The sequence below is a fragment of the Silurus aristotelis genome, assembly GCF_946808225.1.
Source record: "Silurus aristotelis genome assembly, chromosome: 17".
In the NCBI taxonomy this organism is placed as follows: domain Eukaryota; kingdom Metazoa; phylum Chordata; class Actinopteri; order Siluriformes; family Siluridae; genus Silurus; species Silurus aristotelis.
The window spans coordinates 3,571,289-3,591,905 of record NC_139590.1 but is presented as its reverse complement, the minus strand read 5'-3'; the positions used below and the strand labels follow the sequence as shown (position 1 = coordinate 3,591,905).

The following is a 20,617-nucleotide window of genomic DNA, read 5'->3' as shown; positions in this document are numbered from 1 at the left end:
AATTGCACAAGTGTAATAAAAAACAAAAACCCCCATACCTCAATTTAGTATTTGTCCCCAAACCAGAGACAAAAATTCAAAAATGTGGAATGAACGGTTTTGGCATATTTGCAAAAGATTTAACGCAAAGTAAAATGAACGTCGAGATGAAATCACACGTTATTTGCGTAAATACGATGCTTAAAGGCGACTGTGTATCTTACAATGATTTAATTTACAACTATTTGCTAACATGAGAAATCCTATAAACATTTACATTAGTCACGTTTGTTAAAAAAAAAAGTTAGCATATTAGCAAAGGAAAATGCGGTTTAAAAAAAAATCTTTTGTAAAACACGCATGTAATCAGTCAACAGAACATTTTAATGATCAAAGTTACTCTTTACAGAAGCTGGGAAAGATCACATGACTGAAGTCACAGCAAAAATAATTAAAAAAAACAAAAGACTTATATTCATATTGAGAATTACCTTGTAAGATCAATTTTTTCCACTCACATCTTCCTTGCTGCTGATTCAGTATCATTTTATTTACATGGTCATATCAGATTTCTGTATGGGAACCAGGTTAATTGAATGACATAATTGATTAAGTGTATATATAATTGTGCTTAACAACAAAAGCCTCCTTGACCTGCCACTTAGTTCTGATGTGTTTAGTTAACTACCACCAGTTGTTAAAAAGAGTTGGAAAGATTGCAACTCACCAGGTAATAATCAGTTGGATAAATTGTTAAGGTTTACAGGGATAAATGGTACACAGTCGTATCAAGCTGTTTAAAGTACAGGGCTTGGTCCCCCCCCACTTCCTGCCAATGCTGGAAATATGGATTCCTTAGTGTTTGCATCAATAATTTCTCTTGATGAGAACAGTTTTGCAGATCAAGAAAGTGAAGAAAGGATAGAAGGAATGTTAAAGTATGCTGAAATAAGAACAGCTTTAGAAGATTAAAATTTGTATTATCCAAATTTTAATTTGGGCCGAGTCTCAATTTTTATAAAATTACATTTATCCAGGCATTTTATTACAAATGTGTTTTAATCCCATCAAAAAAAAAAACATAAAAATTGAACCAAGTAGTGACTTAACTGAGGTATGCACCAAATTTGTGAATTTCATGTACTGTAACAGCCCTACTGGTATGAAGCATATGGGTCAAGTGGGAGGGTTTGGATGTTGTTACCTCTCCACATTTAAACACTGTAGCATTAGTTATGCTCATAGCTAGTTTTGCTAAAGTCACCACCCAAGTGCATGATGGGAAATCCATTCAATACTGGATACCAAAATTGTAAAATTACATGCTGAAGGCAATAATGAAAGTCAGAAGACATCAAAATCAGAAGTTATAAAATGCTTTATTTAGACAAAGGTATTTGATTACCAAACATTTTCCACAACCACAATTGGGCCAAGGTTGACTTTTCTTTTCAGCTGCATGCCTGCAAATAAAGGGAGTAAAAAAAATAAATAAATGCAAAGTACAACCCCCCCCCATCTTCAGGTAAAGTAAAATTTCACAGTGCCATACAGATCGTAGGGTGGCAAGACGCGAGTTACATCAAGGTTCTTCAAAATACCTTGCTTTGACAGATCTCGTCCCTTCCTTGAAGCACAGCTGCTACTGCAACAACTGCACACCTGGTCAGCACCATATGCAGCAGTCCATCTAAGAAGCAGTAACGTGTCAGTGATCACAGCTCATCAGCACAACGCCATTAAAGGTAACAAGAACATACCTATTGTCTGAAAAGGAACACGCCTTGTGCTCAGCATCAGCAGGGGAAGAAGCAGCGGTTGCCTTCAAGATGCACGTGATATAGACCTGGAAACACAACGAGTAAGGGTTACATTGACAAACATGCATATGCCAGAGGTAAGGCGGTACTTACCAAGCTACTGTTCTCTTGTTGAAATCCAAAAGCTTCCAACTGAAACCTCAGCTTTTTTGCTTGAGTTTGGGGCATGAACTGGGAACTGGACTGAGTTAGCTTGGCATCAACCAGGCACCTGGGTAAAGGGGTCATTTTTATATTATTAGAAATTAATCATTTTGGCAGTAATATCTGTATGTTGGAGAAACTGTAAATTAACGTTTTCTAGAAAAGATTGATCACACAGTAGAACCATTAGTATTTAATAGGCAATATAATAAGTAAATGTCCCTTCATCCACAAAATAAGCCAAAATGTAATTGGTCTTAATATAGTGAAGTACATGTATTAACTCACATGTAGTTTAGTAGCGACTAAGTTTACCTTTGATATTCAGTAAAACCAGAAAGTAGTCAAAAGTAAGGTGGTGAGGTACATTTACACCACTGATAAGTGTGTATGGATATACACTTAAGTATTCAGTTGTATAATGCAACACATTCAATAGAAAAATGTTGGATGAGAAATGTATTCACTCCAGAAGGAATATTATAAAGTCTTCATATCAGTTTACAGAAACCATTAAATTAACCCAACTTACCCAAAATTTTCAATGAAGAAATATCTGGGGACAGCATTTATGTCAGGGACTGTAGTAGCCACACAGCCATCTACAAGGACACGCAGAGGGACATGGTTGAACTGCAGTACAGATGCCTCAATGTTTATAAGCTCACCCAGGTAGTACTGGTTGGATGTTCGTTCAGATAGCCAGTCATCTACAAGACAAATAAAATTAGCAAAAAGCACATTGTCGGACAAACAAGCTACAATTCAAGGACAGTACAAACCAGTCATCAGCCTCAAGGTGAAGACAAGAAGTTCCTGAGCAGCCTGGGCAGAAGCATATGGAAGCCAAGCAGGTACAAGACCACTGCTACTCACATTGTGGAATCTGAAAAAGAGGTCAAACAGTTAAAGCCATCCAAAATTAAACTAAACAAAAATCAGAGAAACTGCAAGCACCTTGGATAGTGACACTGAATGAAAACCCTTGTACCAGCTCTTCTAAGAATGGGAGTACCACGGATTGGTACTGGAGACATACCAAGAGTAAAAATATACACCAGCTCATCTGAAGTCACCTGAACAAAACATACAAAGTACATTTAAATAGTGTATACAACAAGTTTAAAAAGCTCTTCATGTATTTAGCAATAGAAAGGACTTACAGTTAATCTGCTTTTGCAGCCATACAATGGAGACTCATAGATAAGGACTTGAGAAGAAGCATCCATGCTTTTGGGTGTACAGCCCCCAAGTGTGAGCAAAGCCATAGTGAAGGTCGGATCAATTCCAAGCACGTCTTTGCTCACCTCGACATACACTGAAGTCTCGTTACATCTCACCGTCACACCTTGGGCAGGAATAGGATCAGCATATCTGTCAACATGCACTAGAGGTGGTGGTGTTGGGATTTGGGGCACTGCAGGAAAATTCCAATTCAGCTTCTTAACTTGTTGCTGGATTACTTGTTGCGTTTGGTCAGCTGAAGGATATCCAGGGCTTCCAGCTTGGGAAGCACTTTGCAGCCATTGAGGAGTTAAGCCAGGATTCATTTGCAGTGGAGGCTGTCCTGGGTTGTTGGATTTAATATTCTCAAAACTTGTCCATTGTGCTGTTGCCATACTAACTGCCAAACACAGCAGTAGCAGCAGACCACCTCTCACTTGGTTGAATCCCATTGCAGTTGACAGATAAATGCACACCAGGATGGTCAGAGCACCTCGTATTTATACGGTGATTTAAACAAGTATTTGAACGTTTCTAAATAGCCTGATGCTCTTCTGAGCCTGGTGAGTTACTAATCAGGCTGCCAAACAAATGAAAGCAATTAGAATTTTACTGCTCCTTGCATTTGATTGGACCAAGAGCTAAATTGGCCTAATTGTCAAGGTCACATGCACTAGCTAAGCAATTTGGCAAATATAGAACTAATTATAGACTTTGATTTAATCCTTTTGTTAAGATTATGCCAGCTTCTATGGCTATGGTTATAGTGAAAGCCAAGTTTATACCAATATAAAACTAAATATGTTTAACATATATTCATATGTTTAATGTTATGTATTGACTTTTTTTTAAACCTTAGGACTAAATTTGGATTAACTTGATTAAAAATCTTTTCAACACCATCAACAGAATAAAACAAGCTTTTTTTTAACAGGAGCAGGTGTATTACAGTCCAGCAAAATGTGTTTTTTTATGTGTTGGATTCTGACAGGATGGGCATTTTGTCTAATGTTTTCCTGCTGATAAAAATATGGGTTTGTTTTGAGAGTCCTATCAAGCATCATGTGTAAATAACATATCATTTGATCCCAGTGATTAACATAAAAAATAAATAGTTTATGCACTGATACCATTACGATTGCCATTTATTTTTGCTGTACGCATTTGATGTTGGTCTCATTTGTAAAAGGTATAAATAATTTTAATGTTTCTGTAGATAATTAATTTTTGGCAACACTGTCTGCTTACCCAGTACCAGAGAGAGAGTACAAGCAGAAGAAAAAAACTAAATGATTTGATTTCAGAGTTGATCATTTTATTAAATGTTTCACACTTTTGTAGTCAGTTTCTATAGATTCCAATGGGACTTGTTTCAAAAAGTTAAAGAAAATAAATGTTTTACAATGTGCAAGTGGATGTCTTTCTAGATGCAAACAAACATACCTGCAGTTTACACTGATGCTGTTGTATGTGCATGGGTTAAAAAAGAAGTAATGTAAGGTGGGGAATCACCCACTGGTCCAACGGCGGTTTCCAGAGGCGTGGCGAAGGATTCTCGCGCGAAAGACTAGTCTTTCCTTTCACATTAGATAATAAGATTTAGATTAATGTACAGTGGAACCCGGTTATGTCGATGTCCTAGGGGGTCACCAAAAAGCATCGAGGTAACCGATGATCGAGATAAACGAAAATCAAAATGGCGGCAGTATATTAACGTGCTTGAAATTTCTTTATGTACATGATGTGCGTTAATAAATGCGAATGTGCATGCACGTGTTTTTGAAGGGTTTTTTTACACAACAGCGTTGCCGCGATTTGTTTGATGAAGGCATGCTATAAAAATACATACAGTACATGTTTGTTAACTGTCAGGAATCCACCTGCCACGCCCCCTTCGGCCCCCTTCAGCGTGTCAGGTGTTTTCTCGGCCGCTTTCTCTGAAGCTCCCGGCTTCAATCGCGCACATATGGTGCTCGTTTAGCATCATCACCAGCTCCTATTTAAACTTCCACACTCCCACTGTCCGTTATTGTTGGTAAATGTTGGTTCACGGCGGTCGTTGTTATCGCGCATGCGTATCCCGGTACGTGTCTTCCCACCGGCACTCTCTCACCGGCTGCTCTTTTCTTCCCAAAGCGCACCGCGGATTCCTTCCCGATCCTCCCGGTGTTCATTCTATGCTTTTGGATGGTCATCACACGTTCCGCGCCGCCAAACGCGGCTTTCGCCTCCCGTTCATCGCATAACATTTAACAACAAAAGGCATATGTGCACTAACTAACAGCAGAGATTCAACAGTATACAATACAACACCTGTAGCAGCTGTAAGACTTGATTTTCCGCCACTTCCGCGAGTTCTTCTGCGGCTGCACCGAGATAACCGACGTTAAATGGCAAATTTTTCCCCCCTTGTGCTCGAGATATCAGGGTTCGGCGACATAAACAAGTCGACATAACCGATAAAAAATGCTTAGAAAAAGCGAGAATTTGGCGGTTCCACTTCAAAAACGTCGACTTAATAGGGTTGTCGAGGTAACCGAGGGCGAGATAACCGGGTTCAACTGTATTTCTTCATTTTGGTTATTGACCTCTTATCTGACTCCAATTAGATAAAACATAATTAATATTTGCTGTGGTTGTTATTTTACTAATAGTATAATTTGGATGGATGTTTGATTAGTTATTTTAATTAAGCTCTGGTATTACACTCGTTCATTCGGTTCTCACAGTCGCACATGATCCTAGTATGGGCCCTATAATTAATATACTGGTCAACGGTCATAAGTGAATCAGTATTGGTCGCTGCCAGAGGTTGGACTATATGCTTAAGTGGCCGCTCTCTGCGTGCTCAACTTTAAACAAACTTTATTTAGTCCCCTTAGAGGTGACACTTAATTATTACAATAATTATTTCTAACCAAAGGTAATGAGTAGAATAATATTGGAATAATCAGAGGTTGAGGCTGACCCTATTTAGAGTGATCAGAACTGTTACTCTAAACGGAAATACATATTGTTAGCCTCCATGCTTCTAAGTACACTTAAACTAAAGCCAAGTGCTAGTCGTATCTCTCAAATCCTCAGCTGATGTATTATTCACTATCTAACTGGGATTTAGGCCGATCCTAGCCTGATTTCAGTCCTTACGGTAACTACGGATGCAACGTTATTACTTGCAGTGTCAACATTTACCGAGCAACACAGAATAAAATCAAACATAACAATTTGTTAACCAGGTTAGAAAATCACAATTCAAAGCCAATTCATAGTTCAATTAAAATATAACACAAATACAAACCAATAGTATTAAAGTTTAAACAGGAAATATAAAACCTTTAATACCTGGTAAAAGATGACACAGTAATTGTGCGGGAGATCTGTTTACAGATTCCCTGAATTGTTGGTCAGTTCTCCTTAAATACCCAGATAGAGTAAACATTATGTAAACATTATTTAGCAATGGAAGTTTGCATTGATTGGTTCTTACAGACCTGTGGGAGGCACCTCGCCTGTATACATTTGTAGTGGGGCACACGCCCCTTGCATAGAGGTATGTTTTCTGAACTCTATTAAACCTTTTTTATTATTTGTTTTATTGCTGTGGGAATGGGAGCTGTGAATTTTTTTTGCAGCTTTTTTCAACCTTTTGAAAAAAGGCAACCATTTGTCAAGTTATCAACTGTTCAATGATGGAGACTTGTTTTAATGTGGTCTTATTTATTCTATCATTTGCATTTAAGGCATTTGGCGGATGCCCTTATCCGGAGAGACTTCAATTATACATTGGAGGAAAAGGCAGGATAAGGGCCCAGCAGTGGAAGTTTCTTTAAACCCATGACCTTCCAATCAGAAGTCTAACATCTTTTCCACTGAGCTACCACTTCCCCCTTTAAGTAATGCTTACAGCAAAAATCAGTATAGAGGGAAATTGTGATCTGTGACAGCTGTTCGCTCCAGAGTGGCTCATTTGCATATTTCAGTAACTGTTTATCTGGGATTTTCACAGTCATTAAAAGCGTAAACAAATAGTACAAAAGTATTTAAAGAGACAGGTCTGTAGGTGAAAACACTTCTTGGGGATCCAGATCCATTAGTGGAAATGTGGATGGACTAACAGTATTAGACCAAATTAAGGTTTTGTAAGAAAAAAATGACAACGAAGATCGTAATGAAGTTTATAACAGCGTAGCAGTGACAAAATACACAAAGCACTTTGGGTTCATCGGAGTCAGAAAGAACCCAGAGCAAACTCTGTCCAGATATTTTATATTCTTCTTCCCTTTGAAGTATAGACCGGAGTTATCCTTTAAATGTAAATTAGATATAGGACACGCGTGAGGAAACAAAAGGCTGGGGACGACCATTCTCGGGGCGGAGGTCAGCAGGTGGTAATCACCAGTATTCACACCTTTGCTGGCGCCGGCCCCCCGCAGGTCAGGAAGGGGTATTGTGTAAATGATAATAATGGTCTCATATACCTTTTGGTTAGAAATAGTCCTTGGGGGCTTGCTGCTTCTCCCAGACTGATTAAATTAAGCCTATGACTCGGAGTCTAATGAAATTCTTCATTAGACAACATAACTACTTTATCAATTTGGAGCCGTTTCGTGGAGGAGCTGAATTTGATATAGCGTGGGGTGGAATCTGGATTGAGGCAGACTGTAATTCTTAGTTTAGATCAAATCATTTGATCAACAGTAGATAAAGATCAAATGTTCACAACATGTGGACTCATGTGGACAAACTCACCACAATTGGACTTTATTCAAATTTTCAGTTTGGGACAATATCCTTGGATTCAGATCATGTACCATACTATAAACCAGGTACCAAATAGATGACAGTTACAAAGGCAAGCATTGCTTAAACCAGGAGTGTCCAATCTTTTCCAAAAAGGTCCAGGGTGGGTGCTGGTTCTCATTCCAGACAAGCCCCACACCAGAGTCATGTTAAACCATTCAGCAGGTATAATTTGGTGTTGCCCTTGCTTGCATTGAAAACCTAAACCCACACACCAGCTCTTTGTGGACAGGATTGGCTACCCCATGTCTTAGATGTTTATTGGCAAAAGGGTTGGTGTGGCAAGACTTCATTCCATATGAAGCATAAGCAGGCTTGATTTAGAATAAAATTGGTAGCAAAGAAAGGTAAATCTAAGCACTATTTAAAAAAAAAAAAAAAAAAAAAAAAAAAACTATTCTTAAGGACATTTGCTAGCCAGTAATTCAATACCAGGGTCTAAAACCCAAGAGGCATAAAAGCAAAAAGTCTCAACTTTAAGCCAAATTAAATTAGACAATTTTGTATCCAGTGTGTATATAAAATCTACATCCTCTATTCATGTTTAGATGAAACAGTCAAGACAATACACAAGAGCACATTTTAACAGTTTATTAAACCAAAAAGCAGCAAGTCATTTGACTACCAAACATTCTCCAGAACTGTGATTGGACCCAGGCGTACAGGTTTTGCCAGCTGCAGGCCTGCAAATGAAAGGAAACAGTTTTTAAAGAAAGGTGTAGTTACATAAACTTGCAGTGTTAATGAAACACTGGATTAAAGTCTAATTTAAAAAGTACAATTCTTAAACAAGATAGGTGAAGTTGTTACAGCCCTCAACTGACATTTTAATTTACTTGCATTAGTGACTCAATTGTTGCATCAATGTAAAGACAAGAAAATCAAAATTAACCAAAAAAATAAATTTTAAAACCCTGCACCCCACCCACCATGTCTGTTCCCCACTAGAAACACTACACTGAAAGCCACAAATTTCTATATCCCCCTACCCACAAATACCTGTATTTGAAGACAGATCTCGTCGAGCCCTTGCAGACAAGTCCCTTCCCTTCCTTCCGGTACAGCTGCTACTGCAACAACCACATACCTGGTTGGGACCATATGCAGCAATCCATCTTAAAAGGGGGAGAAAAATAAAATCCATTAGTTTTCAAAGCCAACACTGCGTAATTGAAAGTGCAAAATATAAAAAAAAAAAAATAATTAAAAAAAGATACCCATTGCCAGAGAAAGAACAAGCCTTGTGCTGAGAATCAGCTGGGGCAGAGGCAGCTGTTGCCTTAATGATGCATGTGATGTGGACCTGGCAACACAAGTTAGACATTTATAAAAAATAAAAAAAGTAAAAAAAAAAAATAAAAAAGGGAAGGTCACCAGTACTTACCAGGCTACTGTTCGCTTGTTGGAATCCAAAAGCCTCCAGTTGAAACCTCAGCTTGTTTGCTTGAGTTTGGGCCATGAACTGGGAACTGGACTGAGTTAGCATGGCATCAAGCAGGCACCTGGAAGACAATCCCAGTTAAGCTTTTACCATTGGACAACAAAAAGCCCCAAAATAAACCTAACCTACCCGTAATTATCAATGAAGAAATATCTGGGGACGGAATTTATATCAGGGACAGTAGTAGCCACACAGCCATCGATAAGGACACGCAGGGGGACATGGTTGAACTGCAGAACGGACGCCTCAATGTTGATAAGCTCACCCAGGTAGTACTGGTTGGATGTTCGTTCAGATAGCCAGTCATCTAGAAGAAGAAAGACCATTAGTAAAAGCAAACATAAGAACAAACTAACAATTGTATCACAATACAAACCAGTCATAACTCTCAAGGTGAAAACAAGAAGTTCCTCAGCAGCCTGGGCAGAAGCATATGGGACCCAAGCAGGCACAAGACCACTGCTACTGACATTGTGGAACCTAGGGGAAAGAAAAATAAATAAAATAATAAAAAAAAAAAATTAAGCCAGCCAAGCTAATGTGTTGTGAGACAATACCTTGGATAATGGCACTGAATCATAACCCTTGTACTGGCTCTTCTTAGAATGGGAGTGCCACTGATCGGCACTGGAGACATACCAAGGGTAAAGCTATACACCAGCTCATCTGCAGTCATCTAGAAACAAGTATTTAGATAAGCCTTCCAACCACCCCCCCAAAAAGAGAGAAAAAGGCATAGCAATAAAGAGAGACTTACAGTCAACATGCTTTTGCAACCATTTAGCAGAGATTCATAGATGAGGACAGGAGAAGCAGCATCCATCCCTTGAGCAGGACAGCCTCCCAGTGTGAGGAAAGCAATATTGGTCAGATCATGTCCAAGAACATCCTTCCTCACCTCCACATGCACTGCAGTCTCGTTGCAGCTCACCGTCACACCCTGGGTATAAACCGGATTAGACTGTCGGTCAACATGCACCAGCGTTTGTGGTGTTGGGATTTTGGGCAGCGCAGGAAAAGTCCAGTCCAGCTTCTTCACTTGTTGCTGGATTACTTGCTGGGCTTGAGCATCTGAAGGATTCTGAAACTGCAGTCTAAGTGGGGCTACTGGAGGGCTTCCAGCTTGGGGGCTACTTTGCAGCCATTGAGGTGGCATCCCAGGATTCGATTGCAGTGGAGGCTGACCTGGTTTGGTTGCTTGAGATCCAGCAGGTGGTTGCACAGCTCCCAAGTCCATCCATTGTGCTGTTGATAATCTAACTGCAAAAAGCACAAATGCACAAAGCCCCACTTGGTTGAACCCCATTACTACTGAGAGACAAATGCAAGCATACCTACTAGCACTACCAGAGCAGCTTTTATTCAAGCAAGTCTGCTCCTGTTGATCTTTCTCAGCTGCTGAGCTGCCGCTGAGCAACCCACCTCACAGGTGCCAGCGATTCCAACTTGACTGATTCTTGCATGTGATTGGACCAAGAGGTTAATTGTCTGTGATTCAATGATCTGCCCAATTTCTAACATTATTTCAGCAATTGACTGAGTAGCTTGTTTGTTAAAGCACCACAATGAAAATATTTCTCCTCATTGACCAAAAAAAGAGTACAAGCAGAAGAAAAAATGATGATTTGATTTCCCTGTACTGCACGTGAAACCAAGCCGCTTCAAACGGAATCGGGAGTTTGTTTGTTTTTGGCTCTTTGAATCGTTAAAGCAAAAACTAAAAATGCGTCAGTTTTCAAAAGCCTCCGTTTTTATTGCCCACACTGCAGTTTCAAATTGATCCACTTTGAAAAGAGTTTTCAAAAACCTATGCTTTCAACGAATAAATGTTAGGAGTAGATATACACATGTTTATAATAAGGAGAAATACCTTGGATAGTGGCATTCGATAGTAATTGGAGTACCACTTAAAATCTCTGAAGCAGTACCCAGGGTGAAAACATAGACCAGTTCATCCTCAGTCACCTGAGACAGAAGCAAAGCAAGTGATAATACGCTTTAAATAGAATTGAGGATTTCAACAAAGGAACACTTACCGTGAGTTTGCTATTGCAGCCATTCAGTTCAGATTCGTAGTTTAGGACTTGAGAAGCAGTATCCTCTTTCAGTATCTTCAGCCTCCCTCCTTCGGAGCTGCAGTACTGATAGGTTTTCCATTTCCAAACAGATTTTTCTTCACTTCCACATACACAGCAGTTTCAATGCATTCAGACTAGGGCTGGGCGATATGGCCTCAAAAAAAGTTTTAACTTTATTAAATAAAGTTTATTTACCCTTCTGGGATTATAACCCACTTTGGGTTAAATTGCAATCAGAAACAACAAGCCAAAAATACAAGATGTCAGGCCCTGCCATTGTAAATTGTAAAAATAGAACGTAACATAACATAAAATGAGCAAACCTACAAAGAAAAATGTTTTATGAGTGTTTAAATGTGAAACATGATTGAAAATGCACCTGAGGTTTTGAGTGATTTTGCAGTTCTCCAAAACTCCACAGTAAAATGAGATAAAATTTAGTTATAAATTTGAGTAATAGACAGGGACACTGTAAATAAAAATAATTTGAAAGATTGAGCAAACTTATAAAGAAAAATGTTTTATGGGTGTTTGAATGTGAAACATGGTTAAAAATGCAGTGATGCTTGGAGTGATTTTTCCTTTACTTTTCTTAAAAACTCCACAGTAAAATTTGTTGGAATGTGAAATAAGAATATAATAGACAGGGAGATTCTAAATAAGAACTATTTGAAAGATCGAGCAAACCTCAAAAAAAATGTTTATGAGTGTTTGAATATGGTGATTCAAATGCTCTGATTTTTCTGTTTCTTAATGGAGACGCCGTTCTGAAGCGTCTTTACAAGTATTTTGACCGCTTTCACCACCCATACCGTAAGTGCACGATTAGACGCGCAACACTAAACAAAGTGCGGCTGCTTAACCGTGTATTTTCAAGATGCGGCTGGCTTAACCGCAGTCTTGTGCTGCCGCTGTCTTGTTGACTTCATAGGGCCCTACATCTCTCCCACTCGACAGCATGCCTCTGTTTAAGGTGCTGCAGTAAATTGGTGGTATTGCTACCTTTGCTTGCTCGCTGCCATGTTGTTTGTGTATCTCTATGGCAAACGTGCGGGGAAAGGTCTGAGTTCGTTCTAAACTATGGAAGCCCAGAGGGGAGCGTCGGCGGACATTAAAGAGAAACCCAGATCGAATTAAACTACACATTCGAGATTATCGATAAAATCGATTTATCGCCCAGCCCTAATTCAGACGTTACACTTGGAGTAGGAACAGGGTCCATCTGCCTTTTAGATGGCTCTGGTGGTGGTCCTGTAGTTGCTTGGAATTTCCACATTGGCCATTGGGCCTCAACCAATCAGAGGGCAACAAACAGCAGTGCTGAAAAAACAATATCTTTTAATCCCATTGTTGCTGCATCTAAATCTAAATATAAAAATATAAATGTATAATGTTACTTTAATTTAACAGTATACATTCTATTTTATACTGATTTTCAGTCTCTCTTGTATTGATCTTGACATTCTTTTTTTTTTTGCACCTGTTGTGCTGCGTCACAGATGATACCAATTAGTATTTTGCACTTCCTGGTATCTAATTGGGTCAAAAGCTTAATTAGCTTGACCAGGCCAATGAACAAGGCCAAAAGCAGAACTTTAGTCCATTAGTTTACTTTCAGGCAGGGACACAATTGGCAAGAACTGGTTGACTGCCACTACTAACTCACATTGAAATGAGAAAAATGTTAATAGTACTTGTGTTTAAAAATAACTCTATATGGTCTGGTTCCCCTTCGGGAACTCGGGCTGCGTCGAAACGCTTTGGGAACGCCCCTGCGTTCTCCACGCTCTGAACCACGTGTGAAATCTAGCCAATAGGCAAGACATGACGTCATAGACAGGCGACGTCACGTAAACCAGGAAGCTACAAGATGGCTGTGCGGTGGTAGCGACATTAGCTTCTGCTCGTTCAGGTAAGCGCTTTGTGTGTGTTATCTGTGCAGTCATGAGCTTTAATGCAGGCAGAATTCCGCCCGGTGTGTTGTTTGCTTAGCTTAGGAGCGTGCTCAGTCGGCTCTCGAGGGTATTGGTTGTTAGCATTTTAGCCATGTGGCTATGCGCTCCCGGCTGCTAGCCGAGCTCCCCCTCCCCGGGGAGAGCGTTCGTTGGCAGTTCCTTCTCCGGTGCGTGTAACGCGGTGCTCCGTATTTCTTCCTTCAAGGTGGAAGAAATGTCGGAGAGCGCTCTCCCTCATGGCTCGGTCCCGCTTTGCCGAGTCGGCCCTCGAAGGTATCGGCTGTTAGCATTTTAGCAGTGTGGCTATGCACTCCCGGCTGCTAGCCGAACTCCCGTTCCCCGGGGAGAGCGCGCGTTTGGCGGTTCTTTTTCTGGTGCGTGTAACGTGGTGCTCTGTATTTCTTCCTCTGAGATGGGAGAAATTTTGGAAATTTCGGGGAAGCATGCCTGGCGGCTGCTTCTTCTCCCGGTGCAGGCGGCGCGGCATTACATGTCTCTCTCTCCGAGTAGAATGAGATAATGGATGCTAGCATGCCCGTGGACTCTTCACAGCCTGTGCTCTATGAAGAGCTCCTCGAGGTCATGACACGGGCCGAGTCCGAGCTGGATCTAGCTTGGCTGGTCTTATAGCAGGAGCAGCGCGCATCCAGTAAGCTGGATGAGCGTTTCCTGTGACCGGTGTCACAGCCTCAGCACCTTTCCTGACCTGCTCACCCAGGTGTCTGTGTCCTGGGAAGCCCGTGTGCGGCGCGTGCTTTCCAATGTTTCTCGTTGTGCACGAATGTTATTGGGACTAAGTAGCGCAGCTACGCGACGGTGCCGCATGAGGTAGAGACGCTAGCTAGCTATCTCTCCCCAAGTGCTGCATCTATGAAGGCTATTGGTTGCCTACGAAGAGCCACTTGGCTCTGGTAGGTCGGGCTGCGCGGCAGGTCGGGCTGCGGGTTGCCTCCACACAATGAGTGTGTTGCAGGCATACCAGGCTAGCCTGCTATGGGTGATGATGAGAGCTTCCTTCTGGGCACCACGGTGGACCCTCCTGGCTTGACCAGGTGACGCTGTAGGTAAGGGCGATTGTTGGCGGGTTCAGGAGACCGCGGTGGCGTTTTGGTGGTACTTCCTCGATGCTCCAATGGGGTTGCTTGGCGGCAGCCTCGCCCTGGTACGTCCAGGCACAGTGAAATAGCCAGGAAAGAGTGCGTTGCTACCCGGTTCCTGCAGGGGGGGTGGGGTGGGGTGGGTCCTAGGGGCCCCTGGCGACACTCTAAGCCTGAGGGGCTGGACGACCTAAGGTTTGTCTAATGAAGAGGGCTGTGGTGCGTATGCCTGACGGCTTGCATCTTGGGGGGCGGTATGCACTTCATGCTACGGTGCCTGCACCCAGAAGGGTTCTCCCCCAGAGGGAGTCCGTATTATGCCATCAAGGTCTCGCGGCGTGCCCTTCGAGCCTTGGATGCATGAAAAGACCCAATGTTTCTGTCCCGAGGCCCCGTTTTAGGGACTCCTTGTCGTCTCGTAATGTTTACGACGGACGCTTCCCTTTACGGGGTGGGAGCGGTCATGAGTGGCTTTCGTGGCACTTAAATTGCCTGGAGATGTTGGCAGTGTTTTTGGGGTTAAAACACTTCCTCCCGGGCCTGAGAGATCGCCATGTGTTGGTCCGCACGGACAATGCTGCGGTGGTCTCTTACATTGACCACCAGGGTGGCCGCCGATCTTGCCCCTTGTACAAGCTGGCGTGAGTGGTCCTCTTGTGGTCCTGGGACAGACTCCTTTCATTGAGAGCTGTTTACATCCTGGGACGGTTGGATGTCAGAGCAGACACCCTGTCGAGACCTGCCATGGTACAGTCATGGCCAGGGCTACGCCTGTACACCTTTCCCCCGATCACGCTGCTTTCGGGAGTTCTGGTTAGAGTTCGCTGGGAAGGAGTCTGTCTCCTCCTGGTAGCACCTCAATGTCCAGGCAAGCCATAGTTTGCGGAACTGGTATTCCTACTCGAGGGCCCTACATGGGAAATTCCTCCCAGGAGGGATCTCCTCTCGCAGGCGGGCGGAACCCTGGTTCACCCCCGCCCGGAGTTGTGAAAGTTGTGTCTGTGGCCCCTGAGAAGGTGCCCGGTTTGTGACTGGTCTCTCTACTGAGGTAGTAGAGACCCTTCTACACTCCAGAGCTCCCCCCACGAGGAGGTCGAATGCCGCACGGTGGCGCCCGGAGGCTGAGGCCCGGGACACGAATCAGAGTGCCAGTCTGGGACTTGGCAGTTGCCCCATCCTGCCTGGAGTTTGCCCCTGGCATGGCCAGAGTGTTTCTATACACGAGACCTGGGTGCATACCTAAGGTGCCTACGGCTCCCACACGACGTGTCGTGTTACAGGTGTTCTGCCCTCATCCGTTTATAGCCCCCGACCAAGGGTTACAGACCCGGCTGTGTCAAGTGCAAGCACTGGACGCTTGTCTCCACAGGACGAGTACATGGAGGCGGTCGGAGCGGCTGTTCGTCTGCTGTGGCCCCAATAGGAAAGGTTTCCTAGCAGATGGGCAGACGTTAAGCAGCTGGTTAGAATAGAATAGAATAGAATAGAATAGAATAGAATAGAATAGAATAGAATAGAATAAAATAGAATAGAAATTGGTTGGGATTTGCTTGTTTGGGATTAATGAAAACCTGCACCCACAGATGGGGAAGTAAATTAGACAAACCTGCAAGTCTAATTAAGAATGTGTTAATACACAAACCTCAATCTTTAGGACAGTGGGTGGTGCTGGGTTCTCAATAGGGAGCTTTGGCGTTCTAAGCCCTTGTACTGCCAAGCTGCCACTGTTGGGCCCTAGAGCAAGATTCTTACCCTCTCTGTTCCAGGGCCACTGTATCATGGCTGACCTTGCGCTCTGACCCCTTCCTACCAAGCTGAGATATGGAAGGAAACATTTTCACTGTACTGTATTGTACATGTGACAAATGAAGGCTCTTCTATTTAAGTATTTATTGACTAAGCTTTTCCCAATTGGGCTTGTTTTAATAAATCTACAGTATTCTAAAAGCGGAAAAACGTTGTGGCAAAAGAGCATAATGTACAAATGTCAAGCTGATGTGACTGATGTGATGTGACCAGAGTGATTACAGTAAAGGTTGAGAATTATTTAAAGCAGGTTTTTGCACTATTACATCTTCTACTAAAGTCTATATGTGATTCATTGTCATCAACTCATTCAGGTAAAAAACTGGAAGCAATTCCAAATCTATCATTCTGCCTAGAAATTAACAAGGCAGTTTATTCAAATCAGTGACCCTCTTATTTTGCTTAACAGTGTTTTAAATTCAGTGGTGGTTCTACTTTTAAATGGTGCTCTGGGCCAACCGGGCCATGACCCAGCCCATACCTAAAGCAACAATCTGCACTTACAGTACAATATTTTAATCAGAAAGTAAGAAAACCATGAATAAATGAGCATTTCTCCAGGCAATGCACACATATGCAAAGTCATATGCAAAGAGTCATATGCAAAGTACTTATATAGCATAAATGTTCATGGTTGGATTTCACAGATAAAAATGTCAAAACATGTACATATATTTAAAAAATGGCTTTTTATATATGTAACATTTCCCCCAAATGGCTAAAGGATGTTTATCCTTGTATTTATAGTACATACATTTTATATATATATATATATATATATATATATATATATATATATATATATATATATATATATATATATACAGTAATCCCCCGCTTTACCGCGGTTTGAATCTCGTGCCCCCAGTTTATCGCGAAAATGCATTTGCCACAAAACTGATTAGTTTGGCTGATCAAAACACTTATAGGGAATTTATGGAGTTTTATGTAAAACATTATATATACAGTGGGTACAGAAAGTATTCAGACCCCCTTAAATTTTTCACTCTTTGTTATATTGCAGCCATTTGCTAAAATCATTTAAGTTCATTCTTCTTCCTCATGAATGTACACACAGCTCCCCATACTGACAGAAAAACACAGAACTGTTGACATTGTTGCAGATGTATTAAAAAAGAAAAACTGAAATATCACATGGTCCTAAGTATTCAGACCCTTTGCTGTGACACTAATATATTTAACTCAGGTGCTTTCCATTTCTTCTGATCATCCTTGAGATGGTTCTACACCTTCATTTGAGTCCAGCTGTGTTTGATTATACTGATTGGACTTAATTAGGAAAGCCACACACCTGTCTATATAAGACCTTCCAGATCACAATGCATGTCAGAGCAAATGAGAATCATGAGGTCAAAGGAACTGCCTGAAGAGCTCAGAGACAGAATTGTGGCCAGGCACAGATCTGGCCAAGGTTACAAAAAGATTTCTGCTGCACTTAAGGTTCCTAAGAGCACAGTGGCCTCCATAATCCTCAAATGGAAGACGTTTGGGATGACCAGAACCCTTCCTAGAGCTGGCCGTCCGGCCAAACTGAGCTATCGGGGGAGAAGAGCCTTGGTGAAAGAGGTAAAGAAGAACCCAAAGATCACTGTGGCTGAGCTCCAGAGATGCAGTCAGGAGATGGGAGAAAGTTGTAGAAAGTCAACCATCACTGCAGCCCTCCACCAGTCGGGGCTTTATGGCAGAGTGGCCCGACGGAAGCCTCTCCTCAGTGTAAGACACATGAAAGCCTGCATGGAGTTTGCTAAAAAACACCTGAAGGACTCCAAGATGGTGAGAAATAAGATTCTCTGGTCTGATGAGACCAAAATAGAACTTTTTGGCCTTAATTCTAAGCGGTATGTGTGGAGAAAACCAGGCACTGCTCATCACCTGTCCAATACAGTCCCAACAGTGAAGCATGGTGGTGGCAGCATCATGCTGTGGGGGTGTTTTTCAGCTGCAGGGACAGGACGACTGGTTGCAATCGAGGGAAAGATGAATGCGGCCAAGTACAGGGATATCCTGGACAAAAACCTTCTCCAGAGTGCTCTGGACCTCAGACTGGGCCGAAGGTTTACCTTCCAACAAGACAATGACCCTAAGCACACAGCTAAAATAACGAAGGAGTGGCTTCACAACAACTCCGTGACTGTTTTTGAATGGCCCAGCCAGAGCCCTGACTTAAACTCAATTGAGCATCTCTGGAGAGACCTAAAAATAGCTGCCCACCAACGTTTACCATCCAACCTGACAGAACTGGAGAGGATCTGCAAGGAGAAATGGCAGAGGATCCCCAAATCCAGGTGTGAAAGACTTGTTGCATCTTTCCCAAAAAGACTCCTGGCTGTATTAGATCAAAAGGGGGCTTCTACTAAATACTGAGCAAAGGGTCTGAATACTTAGGACCATGTGATATTTCAGTTTTTCTTTTTTAATAAATCTGCAACAATGTCAACAATTCTGTGTTTTTCTGTCAGTATGGGGTGCTATGTGTACATTCATGAGGAAGAAGAATGAACCTAAATGATTTTAGCAAATGGCTGCAATATAACAAAGAGTGAAACATTTAAGGGGGTCTGAATACTTTCCGTACCCACTGTACATACATATATACATACACACACAAAATGTATATTACATTTTTCTATTAAATAAATGGTCAATATTTTTTCAAAAATGAATTGTTACAATTATTTCCAGGATTAACAAACGCAAGCAGCAGGACATATCGCAGTACTTAAATTATAGCAATTGTTTAGAACCCGTGTGCCAACAATTAACAGGGATCAACAAGTAACCAAATTTAACATTAAACAGAATGTAACAAAAACATTTACACACAAGTAACAGTGATATCATTGCATGGTACAGTAAGAAATTTGCACTCTCTCCCGATCTGGAGGTTGAAACACTGCATTTAACCGATTTTTCCAAACTAGAGTCAAATATTTTGGAATAATGGCACTCCCAAATCTCACATATCTATAAAAAAAAAAAAAAGAGAGAACACAAGAGAAATTTACCCTTTTACCAAGAAATTGCACAAGTAAAATGTAACCAAAAAAATAAAAAATAAAAAAAACTCAATTTAGTAATAGTCCCAAACCGGAGACAAAAATGTAAAAATGTGGAATTATGTAACCCCGATGAGGTCACTGCAATAGTAAATGATTTTTTTTGGAATTAAGTTAACTGAAAAATGCATGTTTCACTTCATGTACACAATTTAACATGAAATCAAACCTTTAAATGTAGATAACCTTCGTATGCAGTCAGAGTGCGTTTTGTGCAATGGTTTGGCATATTTGCAACGGATATTTATAGCAAAGTAAATTGAACGTCGAGATGACGAATAGCATGTGTAATGTTTGTTTGAAAGTTAGCATATTAGCAAAGGAAAAATGCTGTTTAAAAACAACAACAAAAAAACCTACATTTGTAAAACATGCACGTAATCAGTCGACAGCACATCTTGTAATGATCAAAGTTACTTTTCTTTACAAAAGCTGGGAAATAAATCACATTACTAGTCACAGCAAAAATCATTTAAAATCAAGGGTAAATTTATATAGAAAATTACCTTGTAAAATCTAAATTTTTTCACCCACATCTTACTTTCTGCTGATTCAGTATCATTTTATTTACATGGTCATATATGACCATATCAGATTTCTGTATGGGAACCAGGTTAATTGAAGGGTGACAACTGATTCAAAGTATATATATATAAATAAAATTGTGCTTATTAACAAAAGCATCCTTGACCTGCCACTTAGTTCTGATAGTAGCATATGTAGTTATCTACTACCTGAAAGATTGCAACACTCCTAGTAACCACTTGGATAAACGATAAATTAAGGTTTACAGGTATAAACCGTACACACATTCGTACTAAGCTGTTACAGGACTTGAATATGGATTCCTTAGTGTTTGCATCAATAATTTCTCTTGATGAGAACAGTTTTGCAGATGAAGAAAGTGAAGGAAGGATAGAAGGCATTTTAAAGTATGCTGAAATAAGAACAGCTTTAGAAGATTTTAACATTTGTATTACCCAAATTTTATTTTGGGCCAAGTCAATGTGAAGTTGATGTTACCGTTCCACAATAATATACTGTAGCATTCCTATTAGTTATGCTCTCAGCTAGTTTTGCTAAAGTCCCTGCCCAAGTGCATGATGGGAAATCCATTTAATTCTGGATACCACAATTGTCAAATTGCATGTTGAAGGCAATAATAAAAAAAAAATAAAAATCAGAAGACATCAAAA

At 41.1% G+C, this 20,617-nt stretch overlaps 1 protein-coding gene and 1 long non-coding RNA gene across 2 annotated transcripts; both read right to left on the bottom strand.

The window, feature by feature from the left end:
- Positions 1–1,341: 1,341 nt before the first annotated feature.
- On the bottom strand, positions 1,342–10,755 carry LOC310739959 (uncharacterized protein). Its single transcript, XM_083566251.1, has 16 exons — positions 10,166–10,755; positions 9,966–10,084; positions 9,785–9,888; positions 9,538–9,715; positions 9,352–9,469; positions 9,185–9,270; positions 8,967–9,082; positions 8,598–8,650; positions 3,107–3,667; positions 2,901–3,019; positions 2,726–2,829; positions 2,476–2,653; positions 1,893–2,010; positions 1,740–1,825; positions 1,581–1,669; positions 1,342–1,442 (listed from the first exon to the last, which is right to left on the bottom strand). Exons 1-16 carry the CDS (start codon positions 10,712–10,714, stop codon positions 1,381–1,383), a joined length of 2,640 nt encoding a protein of 879 aa, XP_083422377.1. The 5' UTR covers positions 10,715–10,755; the 3' UTR covers positions 1,342–1,380.
- A 773-nt stretch (positions 10,756–11,528) lies between these two features.
- Positions 11,529–13,205, bottom strand: LOC310740394. The gene is made up of 3 exons (XR_014537632.1): positions 12,967–13,205; positions 12,685–12,845; positions 11,529–11,626 (listed from the first exon to the last, which is right to left on the bottom strand). It is a non-coding gene; the product is annotated as an uncharacterized lncRNA (long non-coding RNA).
- Between the last annotated feature and the right edge of the window lie 7,412 nt (positions 13,206–20,617).

Coding starts and splice junctions, on each gene's coding strand:
- LOC310739959 (XM_083566251.1), bottom strand. CDS start 10,714: ATGGGGTTCAACCAAGTGGGGCTTTGTGCATTTGTGCTTTTTGCAGTT. Junction 9,271..9,351: donor AACAAGCGAACAGTAGCCTG/GTAAGTACTGGT, acceptor TTGTGTTGCCAG/GTCCACATCACATGCATCAT. Junction 2,830..2,900: donor ATTCAGTGTCACTATCCAAG/GTGCTTGCAGTT, acceptor CCTCTTTTTCAG/ATTCCACAATGTGAGTAGCA.